Source organism: Petromyzon marinus, chromosome 84 (genome assembly GCF_048934315.1).
Source record: "Petromyzon marinus isolate PM22_M1 ecotype Great Lakes invasive population chromosome 84, UKy_Petmar_22M1.pri1.0, whole genome shotgun sequence".
NCBI lineage: Eukaryota > Metazoa > Chordata > Hyperoartia > Petromyzontiformes > Petromyzontidae > Petromyzon > Petromyzon marinus.
The window spans coordinates 2,094,163-2,107,559 of record NC_133749.1 but is presented as its reverse complement, the minus strand read 5'-3'; the positions used below and the strand labels follow the sequence as shown (position 1 = coordinate 2,107,559).

Below are 13,397 nucleotides of genomic sequence, written 5' to 3'. Positions count from 1 at the left end.
GTGAGTTATTTGAGGTGGTGTTTGAGTGGCACAGGGTGACACGAGGAGGAGGTGGAGTGACGTCACGTCACGTGACATGGTCACCCATGGCGCAGTCTCAGCACGACTGGTGGCGAGACCAGGTAAGGGGCTGAGCTCCTGCCACAGGAACGTGGAGTGTTCGACACCGTGGCTCCTGCTCCACACTACACTATACACTACACTATACACTACACTACTATACACTACACTACTATACACTACACTATACACTACTATACACCACACTATACACTACCATACACTACACTACACACTACACTACACACTACACTACACACTAAACTATACACTACACTATACACTACACTATACGCTACACTATACACTACACTATACACTACTATACACTACACTATAGATTACACTATATACTACACTATACACTACACTATACACTACTATACACTACACTAAACACTACACTATACACTACACTACTATACACTACACTATACACTACACTATACACTACACTATACACTACACTATACACTACTATACACTATTAAACATTACACTATACACTACTATACACTACTATACACTACACTATACACTACACTATACTACACTACACACTACACTATACACTACTTTACACTACACTATACACTACACTATACACTACACTACACACTACACTATACACTACACTATACACTACACTATACACTACTATACACTACATTGCGATACACTACACTATACACTACACTACTATACACTATACACTACTATACACTTCACTATACACTACTATACACTACACTATACACTACTATACACTACACTATACACTACTATACACTACACTACGATACACTACACTATACGCTACACTACACACTACACTATACACTACTATACACTACACTATACACTACACTATACACTAGTATGCTCTACACTATACACTACACTATACACTACTATACACTACACTACGATACACTACACTATACACTACACTATACACTACACTATACACTACTATACACTGCACTATACACTACTATACACTACACTATACACTACACTATACACTACTATACACTACACTATACACTACACTATACACTACACTACGATACACTACACTATACACTACACTATACACTACACTATACACTACTATACACTGCACTATACACTACTATACACTACACTATACACTACACTATACACTACTATACATTACACTATACACTACACTATGCACTACTATACACTACACTACGATACACTACACTATACACTACACTATACACTACACTATACACTACTATACACTGCACTATACACTACACTATACACTACACTATACACTACACTATACACTACACTATACACTACTATACATTACACTATACACTACACTATACACTACACTATACACTACTATACACTACACTATACACTACACTATACACTACACTACGATACACTACACTACTATACACTACACTATACACTACACTATACACTACACTACGATACACTACACTATACACTACACTATACACTACACTATACACTACTATACACTGCACTATACACTACTATACACTACACTATACACTACACTATACACTACTATACATTACACTATACACTACTATACACTACACTATACACTACACTATACACTACACTACGATACACTACACTATACACTACACTATACACCCACTCCAGTTGTCTGTGTGTGTGTAGGTGCTGCTACTCGTCACTAACAGCACTTGCCCCTACAGCCCTACTAGAGGCTACCTGGGGGATCTTTGTCTGTGTGTGTAGGTGCTGCTACTCGCTACTAACTACAAGCGCTGTTAGTCAGTGATACAGTGACACAGTGAGTGACACAGTGACACAGTCAGTGACACAGTCAGTGGCACAGTGACACCGTCAGTGGCACAGTGACACAGTGACACAGTGAGTGACACAGTGACACAGTGAGTGACACAGTGACACAGTGACACAGTCAGTGACATAGTGACACAGTGAGTGACACAGTGACATAGTGACACAGTGAGTGACACAGTGACACAGTCAGTTACACAGTGACACAGTGAGTGACACAGTGACACAGTGACACAGTCAGTGACACAATGACACAGTGACACAGTGAGTGACACAGTGACACAGTGAGTGAAACAGTGACACAGTGAGTGACACAGTCACACAGTCAGTGACACAGTGACACAGTCAGTGACACAGTGACACAGTCAGTGACACAGTGACACAGTGACACAGTGATTGACACAGTGACTGAGACACAGTCAGTGATACAGTGACACAGTGAGTGACACAGTGGCACAGTGACACAGTCAGTGACACATTGACACCGTGACACATACAGTGACACAGTGACACAGTGAGTGACACAGTGACACAGTGACAGTGAGTGACACAGTGACACACAGTGACACAGTGAGTGACACAGTGAGTGACACAGTCAGTGACACAGTGACACAATCAGTGACACAGTCAGTGACACAGTGACACGGTGACACAGTCAGTTACACAATGACACAGTGACACAGTGAGTGAAACAGTGACACAGTGAGTGACACAGTCACACAGTCAGTGACACAGTGACACAGTGACACAGTCAGTGACACAGTGACACAGTGACACAGTCAGTTACACTGTGACACAGTTATACAGTCAGTGACACAGTGACACAGTGAGTGACACAGTGACACAGTGACACAGTGAGTGACACAGTGACACAGTGATTGACACAGTGACAGTGACACAGTCAGTGATACAGTGACACTGAGTGACAGAGTGGCATAGTGACACAGTCAGTGACACATTGACAGCGTGACACATACAGTGACACAGTGACACAGTGAGTGACACAGTGACACAGTGACACAGTGAGTGACACAGTGACACACACAGTGACACAGTGAGTGACACAGTGAGTGACAAAGTCAGTGACACAGTGACACAGTCAGTGACACAGTGACACAGTGACACAGTCAGTGTGCACAGTGACACGGTGACACAGTCAGTGACATAATTACACAGTGACACAGTGAGTGACACAGTGACACAGTCAGTGACACAGTGACATACACAGTGACACAGTGACACACAGTGACAGAGTGACACAGTGAGTGACACAGTGAGTGACACAGTCAGTGACACAGTCAGTGAGGCAGTGAGTGACACAGTGAGTGACACAGTGAGTGACACAGTGACACGGTGAGTGACACAGTGACACAGTCAGTGACACAGTGGCACAGTGAGTGACACAGTGACACAGTGAGTGACACAGTGACACAGTGACACAGTCAGTGACACAGTGATACAGTGACACAGTGAGTGACACAGTGACACAGTGACACAGTGACACATTTAGTGACACAGTGACACAGTGACACACACACAGTGACACAGTGACACACACAGTGACTCAGTGACAAAGTGAGTGACACAGTGAGTGACACAGTGACACAGTGACATAGTGAGTGACACTGTGACACAGTCAGTGACACAGTGACACCGTGACACACACAGTGACAGAGTGACACAGTGAGTGACACAGTCAGTGACACAGTGACACAGTCAGTGACACAGTGACACGGTGACACAGTCAGTGACACAATGACACAGTGACACAGTGAGTGAAACAGTGACACAGTGAGTGACACAGTCACACAGTCAGTGACACAGTGACACAGTGACACAGTCAGTGACACAGTGACACAGTGACACAGTCAGTTACACTGTGACACAGTTATACAGTCAGTGACACAGTGACACAGTGAGTGACACAGTGACACAGTGACACAGTGATTGACACAGTGACAGTGACACAGTCAGTGATACAGTGACGCAGTGAGTGACAGAGTGGCATAGTGACACAGTCAGTGACACATTGACAGCGTGACACATACAGTGACACAGTGAGTGACACAGTGACACAGTGACACAGTGACACAGTGAGTGACACAGTGACACACACAGTGACACAGTGAGTGACACAGTGAGTGACAAAGTCAGTGACACAGTGACACAGTCAGTGACACAGTGACACAGTGACACAGTCAGTGACACAGTGACACGGTGACACAGTCAGTGACATAATGACACAGTGACACAGTGAGTGACACAGTGACACAGTCAGTGACACAGTGACATACACAGTGACACAGTGACACACAGTGACAGAGTGACACAGTGAGTGACACAGTGAGTGACACAGTCAGTGACACAGTCAGTGAGGCAGTGAGTGACACAGTGAGTGACACAGTGAGTGACACAGTGACACAGTGAGTGACACAGTGACACAGTCAGTGGCACAGTGAGTGACACAGTGACACAGTGAGTGACACAGTGACACAGTGACACAGTCAGTGACACAGTGATACAGTGACACAGTGAGTGACACAGTGACACAGTGACACAGTGACACATTCAGTGACACAGTGACACACACACAGTGACACAGTGACACACACAGTGACTCAGTGACAAAGTGAGTGACACAGTGAGTGACACAGTGACACAGTGACACAGTGAGTGACACAGTGACACAGTGACACAGTGACATAGTGAGTGACACAGTCAGTGACACAGTGACACAGTCATCGACAGTCAGTGACACAGTGACACAGTCAGTGACAGAGTGACACACACAGTGACACAGTGACACAGTGAGTGACACAGTGAGTGAGTGACACAGTGAGTGACACAGTGAGTGACACAGTCCGTGACACAGTCAGTGACGCAGTGAGTGACACAGTGAGTGACACAGTGACACAGTGAGTGACACAGTGACACAGTGAGTGACACAGTGAGTGACATAGTGACACAGTGAGTGACACAGTGACACAGTCAGTGACACAATGAGTGACACAGTGACACACACAGTGACAAAGTGACACACACAGTAACACAGTGACAAAGTGAGTGACACAGTGAGTGACACAGTGAGTGACACAGTGACACAGTGAGTGACACAGTGAGTGACAAAGTCAGTGACACAGTGACACAGTCAGTGACACAGTGACACAGTGACACAGTCAGTGACACAGTGACACGGTGACACAGTCAGTGACATAATTACACAGTGACACAGTGAGTGACACAGTGACACAGTCAGTGACACAGTGACATACACAGTGACACAGTGACACACAGTGACAGAGTGACACAGTGAGTGACACAGTGAGTGACACAGTCAGTGACACAGTCAGTGAGGCAGTGAGTGACACAGTGAGTGACACAGTGAGTGACACAGTGACACGGTGAGTGACACAGTGACACAGTCAGTGACACAGTGGCACAGTGAGTGACACAGTGACACAGTGAGTGACACAGTGACACAGTGACACAGTCAGTGACACAGTGATACAGTGACACAGTGAGTGACACAGTGACACAGTGACACAGTGACACATTTAGTGACACAGTGACACAGTGACACACACACAGTGACACAGTGACACACACAGTGACTCAGTGACAAAGTGAGTGACACAGTGAGTGACACAGTGACACAGTGACATAGTGAGTGACACTGTGACACAGTCAGTGACACAGTGACACCGTGACACACACAGTGACAGAGTGACACAGTGAGTGACACAGTCAGTGACACAGTGACACAGTCAGTGACACAGTGACACGGTGACACAGTCAGTGACACAATGACACAGTGACACAGTGAGTGAAACAGTGACACAGTGAGTGACACAGTCACACAGTCAGTGACACAGTGACACAGTGACACAGTCAGTGACACAGTGACACAGTGACACAGTCAGTTACACTGTGACACAGTTATACAGTCAGTGACACAGTGACACAGTGAGTGACACAGTGACACAGTGACACAGTGATTGACACAGTGACAGTGACACAGTCAGTGATACAGTGACGCAGTGAGTGACAGAGTGGCATAGTGACACAGTCAGTGACACATTGACAGCGTGACACATACAGTGACACAGTGAGTGACACAGTGACACAGTGACACAGTGACACAGTGAGTGACACAGTGACACACACAGTGACACAGTGAGTGACACAGTGAGTGACAAAGTCAGTGACACAGTGACACAGTCAGTGACACAGTGACACAGTGACACAGTCAGTGACACAGTGACACGGTGACACAGTCAGTGACATAATGACACAGTGACACAGTGAGTGACACAGTGACACAGTCAGTGACACAGTGACATACACAGTGACACAGTGACACACAGTGACAGAGTGACACAGTGAGTGACACAGTGAGTGACACAGTCAGTGACACAGTCAGTGAGGCAGTGAGTGACACAGTGAGTGACACAGTGAGTGACACAGTGACACAGTGAGTGACACAGTGACACAGTCAGTGGCACAGTGAGTGACACAGTGACACAGTGAGTGACACAGTGACACAGTGACACAGTCAGTGACACAGTGATACAGTGACACAGTGAGTGACACAGTGACACAGTGACACAGTGACACATTCAGTGACACAGTGACACACACACAGTGACACAGTGACACACACAGTGACTCAGTGACAAAGTGAGTGACACAGTGAGTGACACAGTGACACAGTGACACAGTGAGTGACACAGTGACACAGTGACACAGTGACATAGTGAGTGACACAGTCAGTGACACAGTGACACAGTCATCGACAGTCAGTGACACAGTGACACAGTCAGTGACAGAGTGACACACACAGTGACACAGTGACACAGTGAGTGACACAGTGAGTGAGTGACACAGTGAGTGACACAGTGAGTGACACAGTCCGTGACACAGTCAGTGACGCAGTGAGTGACACAGTGAGTGACACAGTGACACAGTGAGTGACACAGTGACACAGTGAGTGACACAGTGAGTGACATAGTGACACAGTGAGTGACACAGTGACACAGTCAGTGACACAATGAGTGACACAGTGACACACACAGTGACAAAGTGACACACACAGTAACACAGTGACAAAGTGAGTGACACAGTGAGTGACACAGTGAGTGACACAGTGACACAGTGAGTGACACAGTGACACACACAGTGACACAGTGACACACACAGTGACAAAGTGAGTGACACAGTGAGTGACACAGTGACACAGTGACACAGTGAGTGACACAGTGACACAGTGACACAGTGACATAGTGAGTGACACTGTGACACAGTCAGTGACACAGTGACATAGTGAGTGGCACAGTGACACAGTCAGTGACACAGTGACACCGTGACACACACAGTGACAGAGTGACACAGTGAGTGAAACAGTGAGTGACACAGTCAGTGACACAGTGACACAGTCATCGACACAGTCAGTGACACAGTGACACAGTCAGTGACACAGTCAGTGACACAGTGACACAGTCAGTGACACAGTGACACAGTGACACACACAGTGACACAGTGACACAGTGAGTGACACAGTCAGTGACACAGTGAGTGACACAGTGGTTGACACAGTGACACAGTGACACAGTGCGTGACACAGTGAGTGACACAGTGAGTGACACAGTGAGTGACACAGTGACACAGTGAGTGACACGGTGACACAGTCAGTGACACAGTGAGTGACAAAGTGACACAATGACACAGTCAGTGACACACACAGTGACACAGTGACACAGTGAGTGACACAGTGACACACACAGTGACACAGTGACACACATTCAGTGACACAGTGACACCGTGACACAGTGACACAGTCAGTGACACAGTGACACCGTAACACACACAGTGACAGAGTGACACAGTGAGTGACACAGTGAGTGACACAGTCAGTGACACAGTGACACGGTCATCGACACAGTCAGTGACACAGTGACACAGTGAGTGACACAGTCAGTGACACAGTGACACAGTCAGTGACACAGTGAGTAACACAGTGACACAGTGAGTGACACAGTGACACAGTCAGTGACACAGTGAGTGACACAGTGACACACACAGTGACACAGGGAGTAACACAGTGACACAGTCAGTGACACAGTGACAAAGTGAGTGACACAGTGAGTGACACAGTGACACAGTGAGAGACACAGTGACACATTGACACAGTGCGTGACACAGTGAGTGACACAGTGAGTGACACAGTGACACAGTGAGTGACACAGTGAGTGACACAGTGACACAGTGACACAGTGACACAGTGAGTGACACAGTGACACAGTCATTGACACAGTGAGTGACACAGTGAGTGACACAGTGACACAGTGAGTGACACAGTGAGTGACACAGTGACACAGTGAGTGACACAGTGAGTGACACAGTGAGTGACACAGTGACACAGTGAGTGACACAGTCAGTGACACAGTGACACAGTGAGTGACACAGTGACACATTGACACAGTGAATGACACAGTGAGTGACACAGTCAGTGACACAGTGACACAGTGAGAGACACAGTGACAAAGTGACACAGTCAGTGACACAGTGAGTGACACAGTGAGTGACACAGTGACACAGTGAGTGACACAGTGAGTGACACAGTGACACAGTGAGTGACACAGTGACACAGTCAGTGACAAAGTGAGTGACACAGTGACACATTGAGTGACACAGTGACACAGTGAGTGACACAGTGACACACACAGTGACACAGTGACACACCCAGTGACACAGTGACACACACAGTGACACAGTGACACACCCAGTGACACAGTGACACACACAGTGACACAGTGACACACACAGTGACACAGTGAGTGACACAGTGACACAGTGTGTGACACAGTGACACAGTGACACACACAGTGACACAGTGACACACACAGTGACACAGTGACACACACAGTGACACAGTGACACAGTCAGTGACACAGTGACACACACACACAGTGACACAGTGACACAGTGAGTGACACAGTGACACAGTGTGTGACACAGTGACACACACAGTGACACAGGGAGTAACACAGTGACACAGTCAGTGACACAGTGACAAAGTGAGTGACACAGTGAGTGACACAGTGACACAGTGAGTGACACAGTGACACATTGACACAGTGCCTGACACAGTGAGTGACACAGTGTGTGACACAGTGACACAGTGAGTGACACAGTGAGTGACACAGTGACACAGTGACACAGTGACACAGTGAGTGACACAGTGACACAGTCAGTGACACAGTGAGTGACACAGTGAGTGACACAGTGACACAGTGAGTGACACAGTGAGTGACACAGTGACACAGTGAGTGACACAGTGACACAGTCAGTGACACAGTGAGTGACACAGTGAGTGACACAGTGACACAGTGAGTGACACAGTCAGTGACACAGTGACACAGTGAGTGACACAGTGACACATTGACAGAGTGAATGATACAGTGAGTGACACAGTCAGTGACACAGTGACACAGTGAGAGACACAGTGACACAGTGACACAGTCAGTGACACAGTGAGTGACACAGTGAGTGACACAGTGACACAGTGAGTGACACAGTGAGTGACAAAGTGACACAGTGAGTGACACAGTGACACAGTCAGTGACACAGTGAGTGACACAGTGACACACACAGTGACACAGTGACACAGTGAGTGACACAGTCAGTGACACAGTGGCACTGTGAGTGACACAGTGACACAGTCAGTGACACAGCAACACACACAGTGACACAGTGACACACACAGTGACACAGCAACACACACAGTGAAACAGTGACACACACAGTGACACAGTGACACATTGAGTGACACAGTGACACAGTGAGTGACACAGTGACACACACAGTGACACACACAGTGACACAGTGACACACACAGTGACACAGTGACACAGTCAGTGACACAGTGAGTAACACAGTGAGTGACACAGTGACACAGTCAGTGACACAGTGAGTGACACAGTGACACACACAGTGACACAGTGAGTGACACAGTGACACAGTGTGTGACACAGTGACACAGTGACACACACAGTGACACAGTGACACACACAGTGACACAGTGACACACACAGTGACACAGTGACACACACAGTGACACAGTGACACAGTCAGTGACACAGTGACACACACACAGTGACACAGTGACACAGTGAGTGACACAGTGACACAGTGTGTGTGACACAGTGACACAGTCTGTGACACAGTGACACACACAGTGTCACAGTGACACTGTGAGTGACACAGTGACACAACAGTGACACAGTGACACACACAGTGAAACAGTAACACAGTGAGTAACACAGTGACACACACAGTGACACAGTGACACACAATGACCCAGTGACACACACAGTGGCACAGTGACACACACAGTGACCCAGTAACACACACAGTGACACAGTGACACACACAGTGACACCGTGACACAGTCAGTGACACAGTGACACAGTCAGTGACACAGTGAGTAACACAGTGACACAGTGAGTGACACAGTGACACAGTCAGTGACACAGTGAGTGACACAGTGACACACACAGTGACACAGGGAGTAACACAGTGACACAGTCAGTGACACAGTGACAAAGTGAGTGACACAGTGAGTGACACAGTGACACAGTGAGTGACACAGTGACACATTGACACAGTGCGTGACACAGTGAGTGACACAGTGAGTGACAAAGTGACACAGTGAGTGACACAGTGAGTGACACAGTGACACAGTGAGTGACACAGTGACACAGTCAGTGACACAGTGAGTGACACAGTGAGTGACACAGTGACACAGTGAGTGACACAGTGAGTGACACAGTGACACAGTGAGTGACACAGTGACACAGTCAGTGACACAGTGAGTGACACAGTGAGTGACACAGTGACACAGTCAGTGACACAGTGAGTGACACAGTGACACAGTGAGTGACACAGTGACACATTGACACAGTGAATGACACAGTGAGTAACACAGTCAGTGACACAGTGACACAGTGAGAGACACAGTGACACAGTGACACAGTCAGTGACACAGTGAGTGACACAGTGAGTGACACAGTGACACAGTGAGTGACACAGTGAGTGACACAGTGACACAGTGAGTGACACAGTGACACAGTCAGTGACACAGTGAGTGACACAGTGACACACACAGTGACACAGTGACACAGTGAGTGACACAGTCAGTGACACAGTGGCACTGTGAGTGACACAGTGACACAGTCAGTGACACAGCAACACACACAGTGACACAGTGACACACACAGTGACACAGCAGCACACACAGTGACACAGTGACACACACAGTGACACAGTGACACATTGAGTGACACAGTGACACAGTGAGTGACACAGTGACACACACAGTGACACACACAGTGACACACACAGTGACACAGTGACACAGTCAGTGACACAGTGAGTAACACAGTGACACAGTGAGTGACACAGTGACACAGTCAGTGACACAGTGAGTGACACAGTGACACACACAGTGGCACAGTGAGTGACACAGTGACACAGTGTGTGACACAGTGACACAGTGACACACACAGTGACACAGTGACACACACAGTGACACAGTGACACACACAGTGACACAGTGACACAGTCAGTGACACAGTGACACACACACAGTGACACAGTGACACAGTGAGTGACACAGTGACACAGTGTGTGACACAGTGACACAGTCTGTGACACAGTGACACACACAGTGTCACAGTGACACTGTGAGTGACACAGTGACACAACAGTGACACAGTGACACACACAGTGAAACAGTAACACAGTGAGTGACACAGTGACACACACAGTGTCACAGTGACACTCTGAGTGACACAGTGACACAACAGTGACACAGTGACACACACAGTGACCCAGTGACACACACAGTGGCACAGTGACACACACAGTGACCCAGTGACACACACAGTGACACAGTAACACACACAGTGACACAGTGACACACACAGTGACACCGTGACACAGTCAGTGACACAGTCAGTGACACAGTGACACAGTCAGTGACAAAGTGACACAAACAGTGACACAGTAACACACACAGTGACACAGTGACACACACAGTGACACCGTGACACAGTCAGTGACACAGTGACACAGTCAGTGACACAGTGACACAGTCAGTGACACAGTGACACAGTCAGTGACACAGTGACACACACAGTGACACAGTAACACACACAGTGACACAGTGACACACACAGTGACACCGTGACACAGTCAGTGACACAGTGACACAGTCAGTGACACAGTGACACAGTCAGTGACACAGTGACACACACAGTGACACAGTAACACACACAGTGACACAGTGACACACACCGTGACACCGTGACACAGTCAGTGACACAGTGACACAGTCAGTGACACGGTGACACACACAGTGACACAGTAACACACACAGTGACACAGTGACACACACAGTGACACCGTGACACAGTCAGTGACACAGTGACACAGTCAGTGACACAGTGACACAGTCAGTGACACAGTGACACACACAGTGACACAGTAACACACACAGTGACACAGTGACACACACAGTGACACCGTGACACACACAGTGACACCGTGACACAGTCAGTGACACAGTGACACAGTCAGTGACACAGTGACACACACAGTGACACAGTAACACACACAGTGACACAGTGACACAGTGAGTGACACAGTGACACAGTCAGTGACACAGTGAGTGACACAGTGAGTGACACAGTGACACAGTGAGTGACACAGTGAGTGACACAGTGACACAGTGAGTGACACAGTGACACAGTCAGTGACACAGTGAGTGACACAGTGAGTGACACAGTGACACAGTGAGTGACACAGTCAGTGACACAGTGACACAGTGAGTGACACAGTGACACATTGACACAGTGAATGACACAGTGAGTGACACAGTCAGTGACACAGTGACACAGTGAGAGACACAGTGACACAGTGACACAGTCAGTGACACAGTGAGTAACACAGTGAGTGACACAGTGACACAGTGAGTGACACAGTGAGTGACACAGTGACACAGTGAGTGACACAGTGACACAGTCAGTGACACAGTGAGTGACACAGTGACACACACAGTGACACAGTGAGTGACACAGTCAGTGACACAGTGGCACTGTGAGTGACACAGTGACACAGTCAGTGACACAGCAACACACACAGTGACACAGTGACACACACAGTGACACAGCAACACACACAGTGACACAGTGACACACACAGTGACACAGTGACACATTGAGTGACACAGTGACACAGTGAGTGACACAGTGACACACACAGTGACACACACAGTGACACACACAGTGACACACACAGTGACACAGTGACACAGTCAGTGACACAGTGAGTAACACAGTGACACAGTGAGTGACACAGTGACACAGTCAGTGACACAGTGAGTGACACAGTGACACACACAGTGACACAGTGAGTCACACAGTGACACAGTGTATGACACA

General features: G+C 47.7%; 1 protein-coding gene across 3 annotated transcripts in view; it reads left to right on the top strand.

Annotated features, from left to right (window-relative positions):
• Positions 1-13,397, top strand: part of LOC142907861 (uncharacterized) — a 96,774-nt gene continuing 83,377 nt past the window's right edge. For all 3 annotated transcript variants that reach the window (XM_076057732.1, XM_076057729.1, XM_076057731.1), the window contains exon 1: positions 1-122. In XM_076057732.1, coding sequence (XP_075913847.1) covers positions 87-122 — 36 coding nt within the window. In that variant the 5' untranslated portion in view covers positions 1-86. The remainder of the gene's footprint in view (positions 123-13,397) is intronic.